The sequence below is a fragment of the Pseudophryne corroboree genome, chromosome 11, assembly GCF_028390025.1.
Source record: "Pseudophryne corroboree isolate aPseCor3 chromosome 11, aPseCor3.hap2, whole genome shotgun sequence".
NCBI classification, from domain to species: Eukaryota; Metazoa; Chordata; class Amphibia; order Anura; family Myobatrachidae; genus Pseudophryne; species Pseudophryne corroboree.
The window spans coordinates 148,031,054-148,056,950 of record NC_086454.1 but is presented as its reverse complement, the minus strand read 5'-3'; the positions used below and the strand labels follow the sequence as shown (position 1 = coordinate 148,056,950).

Sequence of the window (25,897 nt, the reverse complement as noted above, 5' to 3'; positions counted from 1 at the left end):
CAATTCAAAAGCTGTATCAACAGCAAGTGATTATCAGGGTTCCCCTAGTCCCAACAGGGAAAAGGGTACTATTCAACCCAGTTTGTGGTCCTGAAACCGGATGGCTCGGTCAGACCCATTCTGAATCTAAAATCCCTAAACCTGTACTTAAAAAGTTCAAATTCAAGATGGAATCGCTCCGGGCAGTGATCTCCAGCCTGGAAGGGGGGATTTTATGGTGTCACTAGACATAAAGGATGCATACCTTCATATCCCTATATATCCCCCTCATCAGGCGTACCTGAGATTCGCTGTACAGGACTGTCATTACCAGTTTCAGACGTCGCCGTTTGGGCTTTCCACGGCCCTGAGGATTTTCACCAAGGTAATGGCGGAAATTATGTTGCTCCTGCGCAGGCAAGGAGTCACAATTAGCCCGTACTTGGACAACCTCCTTATAAAGCGAGATCGAAATATCAATTGATGAAAAGCGTGTCGCTCTCCTTGAGGGTGCTACAGCAGCACGGCTGGATTCTAAATCTACCAAAGTCACAGTTGATTCCAATGACTCGACTATCTTTCTTAGGCATGATTCTGGACACGGAACAGAAGAGGGTTTTTCTCCCAGTGGAAAAAGCCCAGGAACTCCAGAACATGGTCAGAGACCTGCTAAAACCAAAAAGAGTGTCTGTCCATCAATGCACTCGAGTACTGGGAAAAATGGTGGCGGCCTGCGAGGCCATCCCCTTCGGCAGGTTCCATGCGAGGGCGTTTCAGTGGGACCTTCTGGACAAGTGGTCGGGGTCCCATCTACAAATACATCAGAAAATAAGCCTGTCCCCCAGGGCCAGGGTGTCTCTCCTGTGGTGGCTGCAGAGTGCTCACCTTCTCAAGGGTCGCAAGTTCGGTATTCAAGACTGGGTTCTGGTGACCACGGATGCGAGCCTCCGAGGATGGGGAGCAGTCACACAAGGAAGAAATTTTCAGGGACTATGGTCAAGCCAGAAGGCTTGTCTACACATCAACGTACTGGAATTGAGGGCCATATACAACGGCTTACGACAAGTGGAGAATCTTCTTCGCGACCTACCGGTTCTGATTCATTCAGACAACGTCACAGCCGTGGCTCATGTAAACCGCCAAGGCGGGACAAGGAGCAGAGTGGCAATGGCGGGAGCCACCAGGATTCTTCGCTGGGCGGAAAATCACATAAGCGCTCTGTCAGCTGTCTTCATTCCGGGAGTGGACAACTGGGAAGCAGACTTCCTCAGCAGACACGATCTCCATCCAGGGGAGTGGGTACTTCATCAAGACGTTTTTGCAGAGATAACAAGTCATTGGGGACTTCCTCAAATAGACATGATGGCATCACGCCTCAACAAGAAGCTTCGGAGATATTGTGCCAGGTCAAGGGACCCTCAGGCAGTAGCGGTGGACGCCCTGGTGACCCCATGGGTGTTTCAGTCGGTCTATGTGTTCCCTCCTCTTCGGCTCATCTCAAAAATATTGAGAATCATAAGACAAAAAAGAGTGCAGACAATACTCATTGTTCCAGATTGGCCTCGAAGGGCCTGGTATTCAGATCTTCAGGAAATGCTCACAGTAGATCCCCGTGGCCTCTTCCTCTCAGGGAGGACCTGTGGTTACGTTTGACGGCATGGCTGTTGAACACAAAATCCTAGCTGGGAAAGGTATTCCGGAGGAAGTCATACCTACTCTGATAAAGGCTAGGAAGGAGGTGACGGCGAAACATTACCACCGTATCTGGAAGAAGTATGTATCTTGGTGTGAAGCCAAGAATGCTCCTATGGAAGATTTCCATCTGGGCCGGTTTCTCCACTTTCTACAGACAGGAGTGGATATGGGCCTAAAGTTAGGCTCCATTAAGGTACAGATTTCGGCCCTATCAATTTTCTTTCAGAAGGATTGGCTTTTGTAAAGGGAGTGCTGCACATCCAGCCTCCTTTTGTGCCTCCAGTGGCACCATAACGTGGTGTTACAGTTCCTAAAATCTCACTGGTTTGAACCTCTTCAAACGGTTGAATTAAAATTTCTCACTTGGAAGGTGGTCATGTTGGCCTTGGCATCTGCAAGGCGGGTGTCCGAATTGGCGGCTTTTTCTCACAAAAGCCCCTATCTGAATTTCCATGTGGATAGAGCAGAGTTGAAAACTCGTCCTCAATTTTTGCCTAAGGTGGTTTCATCATTTCATATGAACCAACCTATTGTTGTACCTGTGGCTACGGGTGACTTGGAGGATTCCAAGTCCCTTGATGTAGTCAGGGCCTTAAAAATTTATGTAGGCAGGACGGCTCGGGTTAGGAAAACAGAGGCACTGTTTGTCCTGTATGCAGCCAACAAGGTTGGCGCTCCTGCTTCTAAGCAGACTATTGCTCACTGGATCTGTAACACGATTCAGCAGGCTCATTCTACGGCTGGATTGCCGTTACCAAATTCGTTACAGGCCCATTCCACTAGGAAGGTGGGCTCTTCTTGGGCGGCTGCCCGAGGCGTTTCGGCATTACAGCTTTGCCGAGCGGCGACTTGGTCGGGTTCAAACACTTTTGCAAAATTCTACAAGTTTGATACCCTGGCTGATGAGGACCTCATGTTTGCTCAATCGTTGCTACAGAGTCATCCGCACTCTCCTGCCCGGTCTGGAGCTTTGGTATAATCCCCATGGTCCTTACGGAGTCCCCAGCATCCTCTAGGACATAAGAGAAAATAAGATTTTAAACCTACCGGTAAATCTTTTTCTCCTAGTCCGTAGAGGATGCTGGGTGCCCGTACCAGTGCGGACATATTTCTGCAAGGCTTGTATATAGTTATTGCTTACATAAGGGTTATGTTACAGTTAAGATCAGTCTTTGGCTGGTGCTGTTTTGTTTATACTGTTAACTGGTTGCGTATATTCCAGGTTATACGGTGTGGATGGTGTGGGCTGGTATGAATCTTGCCCTTAGATTAACAAAAATCTTTTCCTCGTACTGTCCGTCTCCTCTGGGCACAGTTCTTTAACTGAGGTCTGGAGGAGGGGCATAGAGGGAGGAGCCAGTGCACACCCATCTAAAGTCTTTAGAGTGCCCATGTCTCCTGCGAAGCCCGTCTATACCCCATGGTCCTTACGGAGTCCCCAGCATCCTCTACGGACTAGGAGAAAAAGATTTACCGGTAGGTTTAAAATCTTATTATAGCTTTGTAGCTACTACCTGTTAAGGATTAATCCACACAGTAATCCTAGAAGCCATATTCTTGTTACAAATATATGTTTATTAAATGAAATATGTGTTTCAGATTACTGGATGCTGAGAACATACTGTAGAGTAGACAAGTGGAAGTATTCTGATCAGGGCTGCATTCAGAATTAGTTGGGGCCCATATAGACTATACAGGCAGGCCCGTCACCTTCGCCATCCTTTCCGAGGTGTAACATAAAGCCCTGCTGGCAGAAGAACTGCTGGTAATGGGGTGTCACGCTGCCATCCAGAGACCCCAGTCACAGACCCCGACACTTGCCTATCCAGGCGCTGTCAGGTCTTCTCCGTGTCTTGCTGGGAGTCCGCCTGCTGCTGACCTGTGCTGCTGCTGCTGCTGCTGCTGGCTCTCTGTCTGCTCAACAGCTGCTGCTCAAGCTACCAGTCCCAGCCTGATCATCACTATTCCAGGATCTCATCAGGAATCCAGTTCTACAGTCTAAAGTCCAGTTTCTATTATTATAGACTTTGACCGTACCAAGTCTCGTACTTATTCTAGCTTTATATTCTACCGGTCCCAGACCTTTCCTAGAATCAGGCCCAGCCGGTCATAACCAATTGACCCCATCTTGCCTCGCCTGTACTGACTGGTCCTATAGATCCGTGTTCTACAGTCCTTCAGCATCTACTGATAGCTAACTTCCTGCATTTCCTTGAGATTCCACAGTTTCACCATGCACAGGAACTTCATAAAACCACCTGCTTTCTTGCACACAGCTTCCACTCCTAATCCAACCATCTATTAAAGCCCGGGAACACAAACTCACCCATTACTGAGTCCCAAAAAGTGGGGACCAGAGATGCTGCTGAGGAACTTCTAAAGATCCTCTTTTACTGTGTGCTTGAGCTGTAGTAATTCACATCATATTTCCTCCTATCCCTTAGTAGTTATTCAGTGCACATTCATGATCCATTCAGTGGAATCAGCGGGAGGATGAGAGCTGGGGCAGGGACATATGGGGAGGTAGAAAATGCAGCTGGTCTGGAGTCCCCTAACAGAGATGAGATCCAGACTGCATGCAGAGCAAGGTGAGTCCTGCACAAATGTATATTGGATTATCAGATGGGGGGGCATTTCCGGGGTGTGGGTCCCCCTGAATTGTTGTGGCTGTTTTGCCTCAGGAGCAACACATATTAACACTTATTTTCATATTTACTTTCATCCCTATCGTGTGTTTTGTTTCAATGTAATTCATTTCCTACCTTCACTTTTCACTACTTTACCTCTCACTACTTTATCTCCCCCTTCACTACCTCTCACTAATTTACCCCTGCTGTTTTCAGCAGCCTCTCACTAACCTATTTTCACTTTTTCACTATATATTTTTTCACTTTTGTGTTGCCCTGGGGTCACTCAGCTGCTTCATTTTGGGGGGTCCCGCACCCTAGATTTGTACCCCCCAAAATGTTAGGGACTTGCCCGACTAATGAGGTCACCTGGACGCGGTGGGCAAGCCGTTACTTATGGCCATAACTATGCGAAGAACCTCGCTTAAAATGCAAAATTTTATTGCAATTATTATTATTAATAAATTGGTAATGTTTGAATTGTGCACCTGCAACCTTTTTCTTTGTATGCAGAGATGAGATCCAACCACATTCTGCTCTGTTGCAGATGACAGGAATGCCTGCTACTGTCAGTGCCGATGACAGGGGTATGCTGCCAGCGCTGATGATAGGGGCCTGCTGCTGTGGGTTCTGATGACAGGAGGGAGCTGATGACATCTACTGTATCTGTGAATAAGAAGCAGTTCTCAATTGGAATCATCATCAGCAATAGATTTCCCTGTCACCTCGGTCCCCATACAGCAGTACTGGCAATCCTGAGTTTGATTATGGACTTAGATAATGGAAGCCTTGATGCACCCTTTTCTGTGGTCTTTGGTTCCACACTCTGACACTTTGTTTCCAAATTACCTTGTTGTGAGACTGAAATTGTATGCAGTCTGTAGGCATGTACAGTACTAGTAATTTGCAGTTGGGCTAATGCAAAAAGAAGAGGGGCCCATGTGCAGCCTCAGTGCAGGCCCTTACCTCGCTGGCGTAGTTGCCTTTGGCAGGCAGAGGTGCGCACTCTGAGAGAATAATGCCCGGGAATGTGCCCCCCGCCCCCCTCCACTAAATCCAGCACTGCTGACAGAGCCAGCCCATCAAATGATTGCCCCTTTTGGCATACAGTATGTCAGAAGTGCCAGATGGTCAGTTTAGCTCTGCTGTGATTAGCTAGGGGCTCTTATTTTTAAATAAACTAATTCAGTGGGGTTACTGACCTGAAGTTTAGGAATCCCCATGATCACTTTTTCTAAACATTTCCATAAATATTTATACATTTTATCAGTGGTTCTTTTGTTCAAAATAAGTTGTATTTCAAGTTTAGTGATCCTGTATGATGCTCTTGTCCATCTTATAGAGACACATGCCAAGCAACCTGAAGAGGTCAAGTTCCCAAAGAACAAGGATCTGAATGAGAAAATCTCAATTTTCAGAGGTGACATCACTAAACTGGAGGTAGATGCCATTGTCAATGCAGGTAAGTGGAGCAATGTGTCAGTCCCATGTACATTTTAAGAGGTGAGGTGGGAAAAAGGATGAATATGTGCACTGAATTTTTTGGAGTTAGAAAAGCCAACAATGGACTATTGCCATGGGCATTATTATGTGTATAAGCGGCAATGCTACTGTGGTCATTATTAAGTGTATAACCGGCACTGATACTGTTGTCATTATTATGGCACTGATACTGTGGTCATTATTATGTGTATAACTGGCACTGATACTGTGGTCATTATTATGTGTATAACCGGCACTGATACTGTGATCATTATTATGTGTATAACCGGCACTGATACTGTGGTCATTATTATGTGTATAACTGGCACTGATACTGTGGTCATTATTATGTGTATAACTGGCACTGATACTGTGGTCATTATTATGTGTATAACCGGCACTGATACTGTGGTCATTATTATGTGTATAACCGGCACTGATACTGTGATCATTATTATGTGTATAACCGGCACTGATACTGTGGTCATTATTATGTGTATAACCGGCACTGATACTGTGATCATTATTATGTGTATAACCGGCACTGATACTGTGGTCATTATTATGTGTATAACCGGCACTGATACTGTGATCATTATTATGTGTATAACCGGCACTGATACTGTGGTCATTATTATGTGTATAACTGGCACTGATACTGTGGTCATTATTATGTGTATAACCGGCACTGATACTGTGATCATTATTATGTGTATAACCGGCACTGATACTGTGGTCATTATTATGTGTATAACCGGCACTGATACTGTGGTCATTATTATGTGTATAACCGGCACTGATACTGTGATCATTATTATGTGTATAACCGGCACTGATACTGTGGTCATTATTATGTGTATAACCGGCACTGATACTGTGGTCATTATTATGTGTATAACCAGCACTGATACCGTGTGCAATGTGTATAAGGGACACTACTGCGTAGCATAGCTTGAATATGGGGCTGTACTGTGTGTCTTAATGTGAGTGAGGGGATTTTCTCTGGTGTAATATGACATAGAGTCACCATGTACTGTGTAATGACAATCAAATTGTGCTACTGTGTGGTGTAATTTGACCTGGGGGTACTATTGTGTGGCCATGCCCCTTCCTCGTGATGCCACACCCCTTTTTTGTGCTGCACCTTTAGCGCATACTGTTTCTTTACACTGTATTAGGGTTAGGGCACAAACTTGTAGTTTACAGGGGGGTGCCGAACACCTTACCATTGCCCCTGGCTTTGGAGGGGAGTCGGTGGCAGGGGAAATCCGTTCCACCACCTCTCTAGGACCACTTTAAGCCCTGGTAGGGACAGACAACACACAAAGAGACAGATTCAAAGACAAAGGAGATATAGTGGCTGACATGGGGAAAGAAACTGCACATACAAAATTGGAGACAAGAAAGCAAACAGAAGACGAAGAGGTGATTGATAGATGAAGGCATACACACAGATGGGGAACAGACAGCAGAAAGTGGAACAATTGGCAAAGCATGGGTAAGAGAAATGCTCAGAGTTGTTCACCCACTAGAGATGCAGTAAAGGTAGGGTCCAGTGGTATAGCAGGAAGCTGTGCCCCCTATGTAAGCAGAGTGACTGCATGTTTTAATTTGTGCTTGTCCCAGATAAAAGGCAAATAAAAAGGGAGAGATGCAGAAACTGTGCAGAGGGAGAAAGGCAGAAGGTATTCAGTGAATATAAACAGACAGAAAGAAACATGCGAGAATAATATAGGTTTGAAAATGAGAAAAGAGGGTCTGGGAGAAACATGCATGAAATGTACTGAGAGGGAGGAGGAGGCACATGCAGAAGATGGACTTAGTGGGGGAGGTAGACTAATGGAGATAGACAGGGTGTTTAGTTGCGAGAACGAGCATTCTCTGACAAAACTGCCTCACCGCGGTGCTGTTTGCATGGCGCTAGGTCACAAAACAGCATCGCGGACCTAGTTTTGTTGGATTTCTGCTCCAATCCCTGGAAGGGTGCGAGAAGAAATCCTCTAGTCAGGGACAGCGTCGCCCTGAATTGAAATGCTCAGAGAGCTCCATCCCGAAGCTATTCAATCCGCGTTGAATTTAATTTACCCCTAAGAAGCAGAGAGACAAATGCAGAAGATCAAAATAATAATGACAAAGAGGTGTATCTGGACAGACGGAAGGATGCTAAGAAAGTGATCAGACGTGCAAAGGCAGAAGCTGAGGAGAAAATGGCCCAGTCAGTAGATAAAGGGGGAAAACTTTTTTTAAGTATATAAGTGAAAGGAGAAAATCAAATGGAGGAATAATAAGACTTAAGACAGAGAGTGGGCATTTGGTGGAGGGAGACAAGGCAATAGCAGATCACCTAAATAATTATTTTTGCTCAGTATTTACTACAGAAGAAGGGATGGGGCCACAGTTAAGTTGCAAGGACATTCATAAAAATAAGGTAGATGAAAATACATTTACAGAGGAGAAGGTCCTAACAGAACTTTCAAAACTAAAAGTGGATAAATCAATGGGACCAGATGGGATACACCCAAGGATACTCAAAGAGCTAAAAGATGTGCTGGTTACACCTTTAACAGAATTATTTAACCAGTCACTAAATACAGGTGCTATTCCAGAGGACTGGAAAAGAGCAAATGTAGTTCCACTGCACAAAAGTGGAAGCAAGGAAGAAGCAAGTAACTACAGACCAGTAAGCCTTACATCAATAGTAGGGAAAGTAATGGAAAAACTATTAAAAGAAAGAGTAGTGGAATATCTTAAATCAAACAACTTACAGGATCCAAAACAGCATGGATTTACTGGTGGGAGATCATGCCAAACAAATCTTATTGACTTTTTTGACTCTGTGATGAAAATAATAGATCAAGGGGGAGCTGTAGATGTAGCATATCTAGACTTTAGTAAGGCATTTGACACTGTCCCACATCGCAGACTGCTAAATAGACTTGAAAGCCTGGGGGTGGATTATAAATCAGTTAAATGGATAAGAACCTGGTTGCAGGATAGGAAACAGACAGTCGTAGTTAATGGAGTGCAATCTATGGAGGGAAATGTTACCAGTGGAGTACCCCAGGGATCTGTACTTGGTCCAGTTCTCTTTAATATCTTTGTTGGTGACATTGCAGATGGTATTGAAGGGAAGATATGCCTTTTTGCAGATGATACAAAGATATGCAACAGGGTAGACACACCGGGAGGGGTCAAACAAATGATTAATGACCTAGGTAGGCTTGAGAAATGGTCAAGAACGTGGCAACTACAGTTTAATGCTAAAAAATGCAAAATCATGCACTTGGGTCTCAAAAACCCAAAGGCTAAGTATAGTATCAAGGGTACTATAATGGAAACTACTGAGGAGGAAAGAGATTTAGGAGTCACTATTTCAAGTGACTTGAAGGCAGGAAAGCAATGCAACAAAGCAATGAGAAAGGCAAGTCAGATGCTTGGTTGCATAGGGAGAGGAATCAGTAGCAGGAAAAAAGAAGTGATAATGCCACTGTATAGGTCATTGGTACGGCCCCATCTGGAATACTGTGTCCAGTTCTCGAGACCCTATCTCCAGAAGGATATAAATACATTAGAGAGTGTACAAAGAAGGGCAACTAAAATGGTGCATGGCCTACATCACAAAACTTACCCGGAAAGGCTAAAAGATCTTAACATGTATAGTTTGGAGGAGAGAAGGGAAAGGGGAGACATGATAGAAACTTTCAAATATATCAAGGGTCTTAACAAAGTTCAGGAGGGAAACATTCTTCAAAGGAAAAGAAGTATTAGAACTCGAGGGCATACATTGAGACTGGAGGGGGGAGGTTCAGGGGAAATTTAAGGAAAAATTACTTCACAGAAAGGTAGTGGAATAGCCTTCCATCAGAGGTGGTAGAGGCTAAGACTATAGGGCAATTTAAACATGCTTGGGACAGGCATATGAATATCCTTACAAAGAATTAAGGTTAAAAAAGGGTTGAGATTGCCTAAAGGATAAAATAAAAAAGGGGCAGACTAGATGGGCCAAGTGGTTCTTATCTGCCGTCAAATTCTATGTTTCTATGTTTAAGATGGACAAAGAGAGAGGAGATGCTTTCAGGAAATGGACTGAGATATTTAGTAAGTGTGCAGAGGATTAAATGTCACCCCAGTTTTAATTTCTTAACTACTTCTGCTACAGCACAACACTTCTAAACTTTTTGATGTGCTAGGTCCAGCTAATATGACATGCTCTGCCTTGTAGTGGTGTAACTCCACCTACATTATGATTTTGAAGTAATCCCGCCTACTTTGGTATTGGCTCTTCCTACAGTTGGTTTGCTGACGCCCACATGAGGCCACTTCTAGAAATTTTCCAGGGCCACTTTTGTTTCCCAATCCGCTCCTGCCTTCACTGCATTGGTCAAGTGAGGCTCGTCCTCCCGGTATCAGCTAGACTGCGGAAGATGAGCAATTCTCATCCTCTGCAGCAGTGGGTGTAGTGCACCCAAAAATAGCTTATCTTTGTCCCCATCAGTCCCGGAGACCGGTGGGGACTCCCTGCAGCAGTTGCTGACACATAGTGCTGACATGGCTCACTTGCATTCACTCAGCACAAAGGAAAATAACATAGGGGGTAATTCAGACCTGATCTTTGTCTGCTAAATTTGTTGTGCTGCGTTCAGATAGTCGCCGCCCAAGGAGAGTGTAAATTCGCTGTGCAAGTGTGCCATCGCATGTGTATGCTGAACTGCAAAAAATCCCTCAGTCAGCGGACATCTGCAAATCCGTTCATACTTCACTCACCATTTAATTATTTTTCTAGTGTGTGCAGTCTATGTGCAGCCCAGGACTTAGTCCTACAGTGCGATGAGAACAGGCTGATCGGGTCCGGAGCTGATGTCACACACCCTCCCTGAAAACGGTCAGTTACCACCCACTAACAGCCTCTTCCTGTCAATCAGCATACGAATGGCTGTGCGATTGAAATTTTCGCACCAGCCTGTCGCTGTCCGGCGATGCATGTTGTTGTTTACCGACGCGCGTATGCATTGCAGTATATACGCAGTCTATCGCTGATCGCCCGCTGCACAACAGCAATCAGGTCTGAATCACCCCCCTAGTCCCTCTGTCTTCTTTACCAAATTACATAGAAAGATGTGAGTACCCTCATTTGAAAGAGATACAGACACTTAAAGACTAATATGCGGGGATTAGACTACTCACCAGACATTAATCATCTGCACCACAGAAAAAATAAGATTTTACTTACCGATAAATCTATTTCTCATAGTCCGTAGTGGATGCTGGGGACTCCGTCAGGACCATGGGGAATAGCGGCTCCGCAGGAGACAGGGCACAAAAGTAAAAGCTTTAGGATCAGGTGGTGTGCACTGGCTCCTCCCCCTATGACCCTCCTCCAAGCCTCAGTTAGGATACTGTGCCCGGACGAGCGTACACAATAAGGAAGGATTTTGAATCCCGGGTAAGACTCATACCAGCCACACCAATCACACTGTACAACCTGTGATCTGAACCCAGTTAACAGCATGATAACAGCGGAGCCTCTGAAAAGATGGCTCACAACAATAATAACCCGATTTTTGTAACAATAACTATGTACAAGTATTGCAGACAATCCGCACTTGGGATGGGCGCCCAGCATCCACTACGGACTATGAGAAATAGATTTATCGGTAAGTAAAATCTTATTTTCTCTGACGTCCTAGTGGATGCTGGGGACTCCGTCAGGACCATGGGGATTATACCAAAGCTCCCAAACGGGCGGGAGAGTGCGGATGACTCTGCAGCACCGAATGAGAGAACTCCAGGTCCTCTTTAGCCAGGGTATCAAATTTGTGGAATTTTACAAACGTGTTCTCCCCCGACCACGTAGCTGCTCGGCAGAGTTGTAATGCCGAGACCCCTCGGGCAGCCGCCCAGGATGAGCCCACCTTCCTTGTGGAATGGGCCTTGACAGATTTAGGCTGTGGCAGGCCTGCCACAGAATGTGCAAGTTGAAATGTGCTACAAATCCAACGAGCAATCGTCTGCTTAGAAGCAAGAGCACCCAGTTTGTTGGGTGCATACAGGATAACAGCGAGTCAGTTTTCCTGACTCCAGCCGTCCTGGAAACCTATATTTTCAGGGCCCTGACAACATCTAGCAACTTGGAGTCCTCCAAGTCCCTAGTAGCCGCAGGTACCACAGTAAGCTGGTTCAGGTGAAACGCTGACACCACCTTAGGAAGAAACTGGGGACGAGACCGCAGCTCTGCCCTGTCCGAATGGACAATCAGATATGGCTTTTGTGAGACAAAGCCGCCAATTCTGACACTCGCCTGGCCGAGGCCAGGGCCAACAGCATGGTCACTTTTCATGTGAGATATTTCAAATCCACAGATTTGAGCGGTTTAAAATGTGATTTGAGGAATCCCAGAACTACGTTGAGATCCCACAGTGCCACTGGGGGCACAAAAAGGGGGTTGTATATGCAATACTCCCTTGACACACTTCTGGACTTCAGGAACTGAAGCCAATTCTTTCTGGAAGAAAATTGACAGGGCCGAAATTTGAACCTTAATGGACCCCAATTTGAGGCCCATAGACACTCCTGTTTGCAGGAAATGCAGGAATCGACCGAGTTGAAATTTCTTCGTGGGGCCTTCCTGGCCTCACACCACGCAACATATTTTCGCCACATGTGGTGATAATGTTTTGCGGTCACCTCCTTCCTGGCTTTGACCAGGGTAGGAATGACCTCTTCCGGAATGCCTTTTTCCCTTAGGATCTGGCGTTCCACCGCCATGCCGTCAAACGCAGCCGCGGTAAGTCTTGGAACAGACCTGGTACTTGCTGAAGCAAGTCCCTTCTTAGCGGCAGAGGCCATGAGTCCTCTGTGGGCATTTCTTGAAGTTCCGGGTGCCACGTCCTTCTTGGCCAATCCGGAGCCACGAGTATAGTTCTTACTCCTCTACGTCTTATAATTCTCAGTACCTTGGTTATGAGAAGCAGAGGAGGGAACACATACACCGACTGGTACACCCACGGTGTTACCAGAACGTCCACAGATATTGCTTGAGGGTCTCTTGACCTGGCGCAATACCTGTCCAGTTTTTTGTTCAGGCGGGACGCCATCATGTCCACCTTTGGTCTTTCCCAACGGTTCACAATCATGTGGAATACTTCCCGATGAAGTCCCCACTCTCCCGGGTGGAGGTCGTGCCTGCTGAGGAAGTCTGCTTCCCAGTTGTCCACTCCCGGAATGAACACTGCTGACAGTGCTATCACATGATTTTTCGCCCAGCGAAGAATCCTTGCAGTTTCTGCCATTGCCCTCCTGCTTCTTGTGCCGCCCTGTCTGTTTACGTGGGCGACTGCCGTGATGTTGTCCCACCGGATCAATACCGGCTGACCTTGAAGCAGAGGTCTTGCTAAGCTTAGAACATTGTAAATTGCCCTTAGCTCCAGTATATTTATGTGGAGAGAAGTCTCCAGACTTGATCACACTCCCTGGAAATTTTTTCCCTGTGTGACTGCTCCCCAGCCTCTCAGGCTGGCATCCGTGGTCACCAGGACCCAGTCCTGAATGCCGAATCTGCGGCCCTTTAGTAGATGAGCACTCTGCAGCCACCGCAGAAGAAACACCCTTGTCCTTGGAGACAGGGTTATCCGCTGATGCATCTGAAGATGCGATCCGGACCATTTTTCCAGCAGATCCCACTGAAAAGTTCTTGCGTGAAATCTACCGAATGGAGTCGCTTCGTAAGAAGCCACCATTTTTCCCAGGACCCTTGTGCAATGATGCACTGACACTTTTCCTGGTTTTAGGAGGTTCCTGACTAGCTCGGATAACTCCCTGGCTTTCTTCTCCGGGAGAAACACCTTTTTCTGGACTGTGTCCAGAATCATCCGTAGGAACAGCAGACGTGTCGTCGGAAACAGCTGCGGTTTTGGAATATTTAGAATCCACCCGTGCTGTCGTAGAACTACTTGAGATAGTGCTACTCCGACCTCCAACTGTTCTCTGGACCTTGCCCCTATCAGGAGATCGTCCATTTTCTTTGAAGAAGAATCATCATTTCGGCCATTACCTTGGTAAGGACCCGGGGTGCCGTGGACAATCCAACCGGCAGCGTCTGAAACTGATAGTGACAGTTCTGTACCACGAACCTGAGGTACCCTTGGTGAGAAGGGCAAATTGGGACATGGAGGTAAGCATCCCTGATGTCCCGGGACACCATATAGTCCCCTTCTTCCTGGTTCGCTATCACTGCTCTGAGTGACTCCATCTTGATTTGAACCTTTGTATGTAAGTGTTCAACTATTTCAGATTTAGAATAGGTGTCACCGAGCCGTCTGGCTTCAGTACCACAATATAGTGTGGAATAATACGCCTTTCCTTGTTGTAGGAGGGGTACTTTGATTATCACCTGCTGGGAATACAGCTTGTGAATTTTTTCCACTACTGCCTCCCTGTCGGAGGGAGACGTTGGTAAAGCAGACTTCAGGAACCTGCGAGGGGGAGACGTCTCGAATCTCCAATCTGTACCCCTGGGATACTACTTGTAGGATCCAGGGGTCCACTTGCGAGTGAGCCCACTGCGTGCTGAAACTCTTGAGACGACCCCCCCCCCCCACCGCACCCGAGTCCGCTTGTACGGCCCCAGCGTCATGCTGAGGACTTGGCAGAAGCGGTGGAGGGCTTCTGTTTCTGGGAATGGGCTGCCTGCTGCAGTCTTCTTCCCTTTCCTCTATCCCATGGCAGATATGACTGGCCTTTTGCCCGCTTGCCCTTATGGGGACGAAAGGACTGAGGCTGAAAAGACGTTGTCTTTTTCTCCTTTATACGGCAATACTTCCATGTGCCGTTTGGAATCTGCATCACCTGACCACTGTCGTGTCCATAAACAACTTCTGGCAGATATGGACATCGCACTTACTCTTGATGCCAGAGTGCAAATATCCCTCTGTGCATCTCGCATATATAGAAATGCATCCTTTAAATGCTCTATAGTCAATAAAATACTGTCCCTGTCAAGGGTATCAATATTTTCAGTCAGGGAATCCGACCAAGCCACCCCAGCGCTGCACATCCAGGCTGAGGCGATCGCTGGTCGCAGTATAACACCAGTATGTGTGTATATACTTTTTAGGATATTTTCCAGCCTCCTATCAGCTGGCTCCTTGAGGGCGGCCCTATCTGGAGACGGTACCGCCACTTGTTTTGATAAGCGTGTGAGCGCCTTATCCACCCTAAGGGGTGTTTCCCAACGCGCCCTAACTTCTGGCGGGAAAGGGTATACCGCCAATAATTTTCTATCGGGGGAAACCCACGCATCATCACACACTTCATTTAATTTATCTGATTCAGGAAAAACTACAGGTAGTTTTTTCACACTCCACATAATACCCTTTTTTGTGGTACTTGTAGTATCAGAAATATGTAACACCTCCTTCATTGCCCTTAACAAGTAACGTGTGGCCCTAAAGGAAAATACGTTTGTTTGTTTCTTCACCGTCGACACTGGAGTCAGTGTCCGTGTCTGTGTCGACCGACTGAGGTAAAAGGACGTTTTAACGCCCCTGACGGTGTTTGAGACGCCTGGACAGGTACTAATTGGTTTACTGGCCGTCTCATGTCGTCAACCGACCTTGCAGCGTGTTGACATTATCACGTAATTCCTTAAATAAGCCATCCATTCCGGTGTCGACTCCCTAGAGAGTGACATCACCATTACAGGCAATTGCTCCGCCTCCTCACCAACATCGTCCTCATACATGTCGACACACACGTACCGACACACAGCACACACACAGGGAATGCTCTGATAGAGGACAGGACCCCACTAGCCCTTTGGGGAGACAGAGGGAGAGTTTGCCAGCACACACCAAAAACGCTATAATTATACAGGGACAACCTTTATATAAGTGTTTTTCCCTTATAGCATTTTAATATATATAGTCATATCGCCAAATAAGTGCCCCCCCTCTCTGTTTTAACCCTGTTTCTGTAGTGCAGTGCAGGGGAGAGCCTGGGAGCCTTCCCACCAGCATTTCTGTGAGGGAAAATGGCGCTGTGTGCTGAGGAGAATAGGCCCCGCCCCCTTTTCGGCGGGCTTCTTCTCCCGTTTTTCTGAGACTTGGCAGGGGTTAAATACATCCATATAGCCCCCAGGGGCTATATGTGATGTATTTTTAGCCAGAATAAGGTACTATCATTGCTGCCCAGGGCGCCCCCCCCAGCGCCCTGCACCCTCAGTGACCGCTGCTATGAAGTGTGCTGACAACAATGGCGCACAGCTGCAGTGCTGTGCGCTACCTTATGAAGACTGAAAAGTCTTCTGCCGCCGGATTCTGGACCTCTTCACTTTTCGGCATCTGCAAGGGGGTCGGCGGCGCGGCTCCGGGACGAACCCCAGGGTGAGACCTGTGTTCCGACTCCCTCTGGAGCTAATGGTGTCCAGTAGCCTAAGAAGCCAATCCATCCTGCACGCAGGTGAGTTCACTTCTCTCCCCTAAGTCCCTCGATGCAGTGAGCCTGTTGCCAGCAGGACTCACTGAAAATAAAAAACCTAACAAAACTTTTACTCTAAGCAGCTCTTTAGGAGAGCCACCTAGATTGTACCCTTCTCGGCCGGGCACAAAAATCTAACTGAGGCTTGGAGGAGGGTCATAGGGGGAGGAGCCAGTGCACACCACCTGATCCTAAAGCTTTTACTTTTGTGCCCTATCTCCTGCGGAGCCGCTATTCCCCATGGTCCTGACGGAGTCCCCAGCATCCACTAGGACGTCGGAGAAATAAAGTAGTACAGACATTGGGGGAAGATCTACCTCCAACCTGGCATTGATTTTAGAAAGCGGATAATCCCCTCTTTCAATTGTTGGGGCTCCTTAAGGGCCCTACATACTTGGTGACTGGCCGCCGAGCTGCTGGCCGATATGGCTGTCGGATAGCCTGGCGGTGAGGGGGGAGAGTTTCTTCACTCCCCCCGTCACCCAGGCGGTGAGGGGGGAGAGTTTCTTCACTCCCCCCGTCACCCAGCCCCATAGCCCTGCATGCTAATATGGACGATATTGTCCATATTGGCTTGCAGGCATGAACGAGCTGGCACCAACGATGAACAAACGCGGGGCCGCACATCGTTCATCATTGGTGCCTACACACTGAAAGATATGAACGATATCTTGTTCATTAATGAACAAGATCGTTCATACCTTTCAGTGGTATCGGCAAGTGTGTAGGGCCTATTAGTCTTTATTGTCAAGCCACTGGCTCGTTTTTTTTCTCATGATGGTAATTTAACTATAAAGCATGTGTATGTAAATATAGACTAGTTCAGTAGCCGCGTACTCTGCTAAGTATGTGATTTAATATTTTGTGTGTTTCCTGGTTGGTAAATAAGATTTGCGAGAGGCATTCTACCTCAACCGATATTCGTTACACAATTCTTAATCTTTCTTTCCGTTTATGCCTCAATTTTAGTTGTATAGTTTAAATCATGAAATCTTTACAGTCACTTATTGATTCTACTGGCTGCATATTATGCAACAATGTATGTGGTATAACTAGTGCATTTAAAAGCCAGTTTTACATTTTTATCATGGTGAATCTTTCTATGTACAGTATATTTCACTATTGGGATTATGTACTCTGGCACTCATAAATGTTGTGTCAGCTATACATATGTTCTATAAATGTACTCTAGAATTCAGACTTTAATGTGTTTGCTACATTGTAACTACTACTTCACTTGTTCCACAGAAATTATTGTGAAAAGTACTTTCTTTATTTAAAACAACACAATTTATTGTACATTATGTAACATTCAGCTCCAGTGAGATATGAACGGAAAGGTAAGATTATGATGAAAGATAAAACCTGTATTTATGCCTAGGGGCTTTTGTTTACACTGTGTTAGTTACCCATTGCAAACAATGTGCTTTTCACTGTCATCTACTGTATCTAGTTATAGGCTATACAAAATGAACGCAAACGTCTCATTGATTGATATGCCATACAGCACATTTCATCATGTTATTAAATTAGCCCATTGGTGTGTAAAGACAAATGTGTTCATGGCAATAATAACTATTCTGATGTATGGCAAAATCTTGCAAATTGCCTTTTTTCTGCTACTTCCCAAACCGCTCAGGGCTCGTTCACACCTGCCCGTTCTTCTGCGCTCCTTAACCACTAACGCGTGAAACCTGCATTAGAATAAAGGATGAATGCTTTCTTTTAGGTTTGTTCCCACCATTGCATTCTAGAATACACTGTGTTTACAATTTTCGAAAGAGCCCGGACTTATTTCTCAAACGATAATGCAGTAGACTTGTTTATAATGGTAGAGTTGTTTTGTGTTCATTGACTGTTATACATTAATTCATTAAATCTTCATGACTGAGCCATGTGACCAAAGTAGCTGGGTTCATTTTATTAAATGTTTGCAGCAGCCAGGTGGATTCAGTACATATAAAACATAATTAACTCAGAGACCTACCATTTTTTTATATCAACAGGGGGCGTACTTCTCCCTTATGCCATCTGAGGCTATGATTTGAAAGCCCCCCCCCAAATTCCTTTCTGGTTTCTCTGATCTGCAGAGGAAACCAGAGAATGGTGACTCACACCATGATTAGGGGAAAGGGAGGGAGGATTTTTCAACTTTCCCTTCCTGGCACCTGTACTCACAATTACAAGTTAATGGTGTGTGACACTGCCCCTTTTCCTGCTGTCATTATTGCAGAGTACAGGTCCTGTAAAGTACACATATTCGTTATCTGTAAAGTAATAATAATCTCCGAATAATATAAGGAATATATGCTGTGGCTTCAATTAATTTCATGAAAGTAGCTAAGGAGGAGAATTCTGAACATTTTTTAAAACTTTTCCCTATATATATATATATATTGGAAAACGGTAACTTGAAATAAGGAATCGGTAAGCAATTTTTCCAGTAAAACACCATGTCTTTACTGGCATCAGACATTGTGCATAACATACTCAGATTTAGGAATGGAAAGACAGGTATAAACATAAAATAAGCACATAAACATAAAAAGCCCTAGCACTCCTTGTGCTTACCAATCAGTCTGCTGTAGTGACCTACAGCCACCATCTGCCAGGCACTCCTGGCACAGCCAACATCTACAGTCCCTGGTATTACAAAACTGTATCCTACTCGCTGGCCCCTAATAGGCATCAGTACAATGTCCAGTGGGTGTGTGGGAGTTTTAAACCCCTCTCCTGCTTCTGACTTCCAGCTTGCTTTGGGTGAGCTGGGAAACCCGGACTTCAATTTTTCCCCTTGGAGCTGTGCAATCCAGAGTTCCAAATTATTACTGCAGCTGCAGAATCTGCAGGCCTTGTTTTCCTCTCTCTTGAAGGGAGCTGATTCCACAGAATTGTGGGCATTTGTGGTGAGACACAAGGCCTCTCATCACAGTGCATATGTGTGTGTGTGTGTGTGTGTGTGTGTGTGTGTGTGTGTGTGTGTGTGTGTGTGTATGTGTGTATATATGTATATCACAATGCATGTGTGTGTGTGTGTGTGTGTGTGTGTGTATATATGTATGTATGTGTGTATATATATATATATATATATATATACATTTTGTGGTGTTCCAAGGTTGCTAGTGCTTGTACTAAGTGTTATACTTTTCAGCTATCCCACATGCTGGAGTGAGTAGGGTATTCTCCCGGTGGAATGCTAGTAGCTTTCTGGGTGAGCAGATGGGGTTTCATGAGTTTATCTTTGCAGCGTCTGCTTGTAGACTCAACTCCTGGGAGCATAACTGCCAACATTAAGGCTCCCTTCTCAAGGATGGAGCAGCCAAGTATAAGCTGCAGGGGGGTGTGATGCCACAATCATATAATTGTGGCACTGCCCCCTGTTGCGGCAGAAGGCGCCATGCGGGAGTCTGGCCTACTGTCTCTAGAATCTGAGACAGCTCCTGAAATCCAGGAGTCTCTCAAATATTCAAGGTGAATAGCTATGTCCAGGAGAATTCCTCCTATCCTGAGGCAGGAAATCACGATTTGGAAATGTGTACAGGCTCTTTGGCTGGTCAAATATCAACCCTGATACCACTTTTTGTTACGGATAGATATTCCCTGAATTGGCTAAGCAGCAGGGCAACAATATATGGCTCCCTCTAATTTTGTTGGACAGTCTTGTGGATGTAGATCTGAGGATTGCATTAGTGCTTTTTCAGTTGCGGATTGGTACCAAATTGTTAGTAGGAATAAAGATGCTACCCTATGTACACTACATCCTCCATAGATTGTATCTGCTGCTTTTCTGTTTGTTTCAGATGCGTGAGAGTGCTTCTGTGGAATGCCGAAAGTGAAGTGACCACTCGGACTCTTTTTTGATTTTTGAGTGTCCCTCCAATATTTAGCCTCTGGAGACATTTTATAGAACGTGGTAGAGGTAACCATTTAGCCCTAAAATATGGCTGTTTCATTCGTAACTGAATTAGAGGTTGACTGTGTGTCGATATGTCTTTAACTTTGGATACCAGACTGCTTTCCCTTCTTCAATATTGGGTACTACTAGACTACCATTATCCTTCTGATGATGACATAGACAACTTGACTCCGTAGGTGTCCGACTCTGCGTGATGATCATATGCAGTCCTTGTTTAGATCCTCTCAGGTTGCCTCTTTTCATTATGTTAACCCTTTGGCGGTTTTGGCTACGGCTAACCCTCGGGGGGTGGGGGCGGCTAGGACTAGCCCTTTCCCCCCCTTGTGCCTAACCCTCCCCCACCAGGCCCTAATCCTAATCCTGAACCATGATACTCACCGACGGTATGTTGGCTGATCCGGCGCCGGTGTCCTGAGTGGTGTCAGGATTCCGGCATTGGACCGCCGGCACCCTGACAGCAGGGATACTGAACGCATCCTATATATATATATATATATATATATATATAAAACATACATATCACATACATATCAATGTAAAGTAAGGCATTGCAAAAATGCATTGAGGGCACCTCCTCAGGTGGAATTTGGCATTAACTCCTGTCAGCATCAGGGTTAATAGTGTGAAACAGAAAGTGTCAGAGGGTGTACAAGAGTGCAGGGGAAGAGAGAAGGCAGAATAAGTGGAAGAAAGAAGGATGGGGCGGTAGAGGAACAGATCAGGGAGAGTCTCGTTAGCCAGCTGTCAGGAGATAAATTGCATCTATCATGCTGCGCCACTGACATCCATTACTGCTGGGAACAGATCTTCACGTGGCATCACCTCACCTGGGACTGTCACTGTATGATTCTACTCCCGGATAACTACTATTTTTTCTATTATTTGTTTCTAACCATAACTGGTTGTAAATCATTTCAACACTACAGTAAAAGCAGAATCCAGGTCATTAAGGCAATTTTATGTTTATTGGACCTGTGCCCATTAACATTTTCTTATATATTATTATACTACATACTTTTAATGTCATAGCTGTACTAAACAAATGCTGCGTAGGTTGCAATTGTTTTGCACATATGGGCCTGTTTCTCCTCTGTGTGCGTCTGCAGACATGCTGTTACCATTTTTGGAAATGTGTCTATGAAACAGTTTACAGAAAAAGTGCATGCAACATAAAAAGTATTACTTCAGATGCCTGCCTGTCAGCATACCTCCCAACTTTGAGGTCAGCGAAGGAGGGACACCAGTGCGCGCCAAAGGTACGCGGCTAAAATTAGGGGGGTGGCCTACTAGAAAGGGGTGTGGCCTCGAGGCAAGTGCTGCGATCGCAAGCCACGCCTTTGTTTTTGACATTATGGGGGCATGGACAGCGCTGTGAGAGCTGATGGACATGCTCCCGGCCTCTCGCTGCCAGAAATAGATGCTGTGCAGAGAGAGGGTGGTATTCAATTGTTTGAAAAGTCAGTTGGGTGTTTGTGGAAAAACAGACACCCACCCGGCTTTTCAAACAATTCAATATCCTTCAATATGCTTTATAAAAGCCACTTAGTGCCAATGTTAATCACATTTTGAGAGGGGCGTTGTTCTAACCTAAATCTAACTTATTGTTTACAGTAAAGCTGACCAGTAATGCAAAAACAGAATCTATCCCGTGTGCAAAGACAGGCGTAGTCAAATTTGTCGGTACTCTTTCATGAAAAAAATAACCCATATTTTTGCTCTGAAATAACTTGAAACTGACAAAAGTAATTGCCATCCTTCATTGATTATTCCATATTTAATTGGCTAATATTTTTTAAAAAAAAAAAGCTAAAAAATTGTTGGGTATTTTTATGATTGAATTAGGTTAAGAACATTTATTTAAAACATATCCAACATGATTTTATTATATTTATAAATAAAAACTAGGTGTGGTGTCACGCAGCATGCCTCACTTTTAATGCACTTTTAGTGTTACTGGTTATTTAACTGTACGCTGATTGCTCACAAGCGCAACATGTAAAATTTCAAGGTGATATATTCAACATTGTTTTGTATTTACATACTTTACTCAAAAAAGGTCAATTGTACTTTTTGTGTATTATGCTTCGGAATCAACAATAAAAATATTTTTGAAAAAAAAAGAAAAAACATTTTTTTTATGAACATCGGTTCCCGATATATTGGATTACCGATGACCATTGCGACTTTACATTTTACTGCCGAATGCTTCTCTCTGCAGCTGCCAGATGTTACACAGGGATGGTGGCTGCTTGTTTTACATATCTCCAGCAGCTGCTAATTTCTGCATCCAGGGGTGGGGGAGCCGCCGGGCTGCCTGATCAGTATTGATCAACTGCATGGCAGGCACCGTGGGAGGAAACCAGGAAGCATTGTGGTCAGAAAGGGTCCCTCTAAGAGTGGCAGCTGCTGGTAGATTATATTTGACTGTTCGTATCAGATGTGACTTTGTCAGGGAAAGAGTAGCCTGTTGTGGTCGCATCCGATGCGACCATGCTGCGCAAGTGGTTAATAGAAATCAGACATTGCAGTAGATTTCCGATTCAACAGAATATTTTAAATACTAAAACATATGAAAATGGCCTGGACAAAAATGATGAGACCCTTAACCTAATATTTAGTTGCACAACCTTCAGAGGCAGCAATTTCTGTAGCTCTCAGTGGAATTTCTGCACTTATCAACAGGTAGACTAGACTACTTTTCTTTAGCAAACTGCTCCAGCTTTATCAGGTTTGATGGGTATTTTCTTTAGACTGCATGATTCAGCTCTTTCCATAGCTGTTCAATAGGATTCAATAGGATTCAAGTCAGGGCTCATAGAAGGCCGCTTCAGAAAGTGTCCAATGTTATGTGAAGATCCATTCTAGTGGGCTTTTAGATGTGTGTTTTTGGTCGTTATCCTGTTGGACATCCCATGACCTACAACTGAGACAGAGCTTTCTGACAGTTGTATGTTTCACTCCAAAATGCCTTGATAGTCTTGATATCTCATTGTGTCCTATGCAGATTCAAAGCACCCCATGCCAGAAACAGTAAAGTAGCCCTAAAACATAACCAAATTCCCTCCGTGTTTCACAGTAGGTATGGTGTTTCTTTGAAAGCTTCAGTTTTTTTGTCTATGAACTGATGTGACTTGCCAAAAAGCTCCAGTTTTGAATTATCTGATCAGAGGACACTCTCCCAGAAGGATTGTGCCAATATGCATTGTAATAGAGTCTTGATTGGCTTTTTTTATGTTGTTTTTTTCACAAGAAGAGTCCCTCATGGGTCTTCTTTTAAGGATCCCACTGTCTCTCATACAAAATTGAATGGTGCGATCAACACTGACATATCTTGATCTAGTTATTCAGCTTCTATCTATTTTGAAGTTTTCATTTGCTCTTTTTCTAACATTCTCACTATCATTTTGTTTACTCTGGGGTCGATTTTCTTCTTGCAGCCGCATACAAGGAAATTGGCTACATTCCCATGTTCTTAAACCTCTTCATAATATTTGCAATTGTATCCACAGGAACATGAAGATGCTTGGAGACAGCCTTCCCTTTAACGTGCTCTGTCTATAATTATCTTTCTGATCTCGGACAACTCTTTCCTTTATTTTCTCTGGTCCATGCTCAGTGTGGTGCAGACAATGATACCAAACATCAGTGTGGATACTTTTCTCTATTTAAACTGGCTGAATGACTGATTACAAGATTAAAGATGTTTGTCATACTAATTCAAGAAAGCATTTCGTTTGAAATATCACTATGATCCAGTTGTTTATTATTGTTTTTCTGAGGGTTAACAACAAATCTGTTCAGGTGATTTTAGATTTTCTTTAGTGTATAAGCAATAATTTAACTCTTTCCACGGTTTCTTTGCTTTATTCTGTGATTTAGCAAAGGCATGCAGGTATACATACGATAGCTTTTAATATTATCACTTTACAGGAGGACTAAAGCATTGTTTCAATGATCTGTGAGGGTGCCACCTTATATTGCAACATGGGTTGTCCTGGTGCATAGTTACTTTATTTCTCCTACGTCCTAGAGGATGCTGGGGTTCCAAAAGGACCATGGCGTATAGACGGGATCCGCAGGAGACATGGGCACACTATAAGACTTTGAATGGGTGTGAACTGGCTCCTCCCTCTATGCCCCTTCTCCAGACCTCAGTTAGACTTTGTGCCCAGAGGTGACTGGACACACACTAGGGGAGCTCTACAGAGTTTCTCTAAAAGACTTTGTTATGTTTTTTTATTTTCAGGCAGACCTGCTGGCTACAGGCTCCCTGCATCGTGGGACTGAGGGGAGAGAAGTCAGACCTACTTCTTCTTAGTTCAAGGTTTCTTCTTCTTAGGCTACTGGACACCATTAGAAGCCACACAGAAGCCAGAAGAAAGAAACCGGGTGAGTATTGGAAGAAAAGAAGACTTCAGTGACGGCAGAAGACTTCAGTAACGGAGGTAACAGCGGCGGTAGCGCTGCGCTCCATGCTCCCACACACATCACCAACGGCACTTGCAGGGTGCAGGGCGCTGGGGGGGAGCGCCCTGGGCAGCATGTTACTGAGGTTCTTTATTTTACACAGAGCCCGGACACCCGGTACGATACCCCCGCCGAACAGCAGCGGTAGCGCTGCGCGCCATTGATCCCTCACACGCCAGCAGTCACTTGGGTGCAGGGCGCCGGGGGTGGGCCGCCCTGGACAGCAATGTATAAGTGTTTTATGAAGGTATATAGTGCCTTGACACTATATACGGTCCCCTGCCTGTATGTACACTAAATTATAATGAGGCTGAAGCGCGCCGAATAGGGGGCGGGGCTTAGGCTTCACAGCAGTGTTCGGCGCCATTTTCTCTCTGTCCCCGCCAAAAAGGTGATGCAATACAAACGAGGGGGGGGGGGGGGGGGGGGGCACAGAGTTTTTAGTGGTATATTGAGATTTATATAACACTATTTGTTTAGAAATGGCCATATAATCATTGTTGTGCATTTTTCTGTGTCGTTCCCTGTCAGTTATACCCACTATAGTCCACATGTGTCTACATGAGGGAGTGATCGGTCACAAACCGATATGGGGTCACTGTCGACATCGCCGACGCCTGTTGGTACTTGATAGAGTCAACAGGTCGGTAGTGGTACGCTTGTCATAGGTACACATTGTATTGGAAACACAGAAATATGTGGGTGACCCTGTCGGCACCAACTATGATGACTGGGTGTAAAAATATATGAGAAACCTATACCTGTAGGTGTATATATGTATAGTACGTTGCTGTGGGCTGTAGCTCGAGCACAGACGTGATAGTATTTTGTGGGGGCGTCCTAGTGAAATTAGGTATGTGTTTCCCTCAGATCCCTCGGGGTCACAAAAATGTTATTTCTCTAACGTCCTAAGTGGATGCTGGGAACTCCGTAAGGACCATGGGGAATAGCGGCTCCGCAGGAGACTGGGCACAACTAAAGAAAGCTTTAGGACTACCTGGTGTGCACTGGCTCCTCCCTCTATGACCCTCCTCCAGACCTCAGTTAGAATTTTGTGCCCGGCCGAGCTGGATGCACACTAGGGGCTCTCCTGAGCTCTTAGAAAGAAAGTAATATTTAGGTTTTTTATTTTCAGTGAGATCTGCTGGCAACAGACTCACTGCTACGAGGGACCTAGGGGAGAGAAGCGAACCTACCTGCTTGCAGCTAGCTTGGGCTTCTAGGCTACTGGACACCATTAGCTCCAGAGGGATCGAAC

At 45.2% G+C, this 25,897-nt stretch overlaps 1 protein-coding gene across 3 annotated transcripts in view; it reads left to right on the top strand.

Annotated features, from left to right (window-relative positions):
* LOC134969172 (uncharacterized) overlaps window positions 1–25,897 on the top strand; it is a 114,757-nt gene that overhangs the window by 59,984 nt on the left and 28,876 nt on the right. Inside the window, exons 3-4 of one of the 3 annotated variants that reach the window (XM_063944938.1) lie at window positions 5,644–5,763; window positions 21,784–21,881. In XM_063944938.1, coding sequence (XP_063801008.1) covers window positions 5,644–5,763; window positions 21,784–21,866 — 203 coding nt within the window. In that variant the 3' untranslated portion in view covers window positions 21,867–21,881. Of the gene's footprint in view, window positions 1–5,643; window positions 5,764–20,056; window positions 20,080–21,783; window positions 21,882–25,897 lie in introns of those variants that run through there. The other 2 variants (XM_063944940.1, XM_063944939.1) reach the window with 2 other exon arrangements.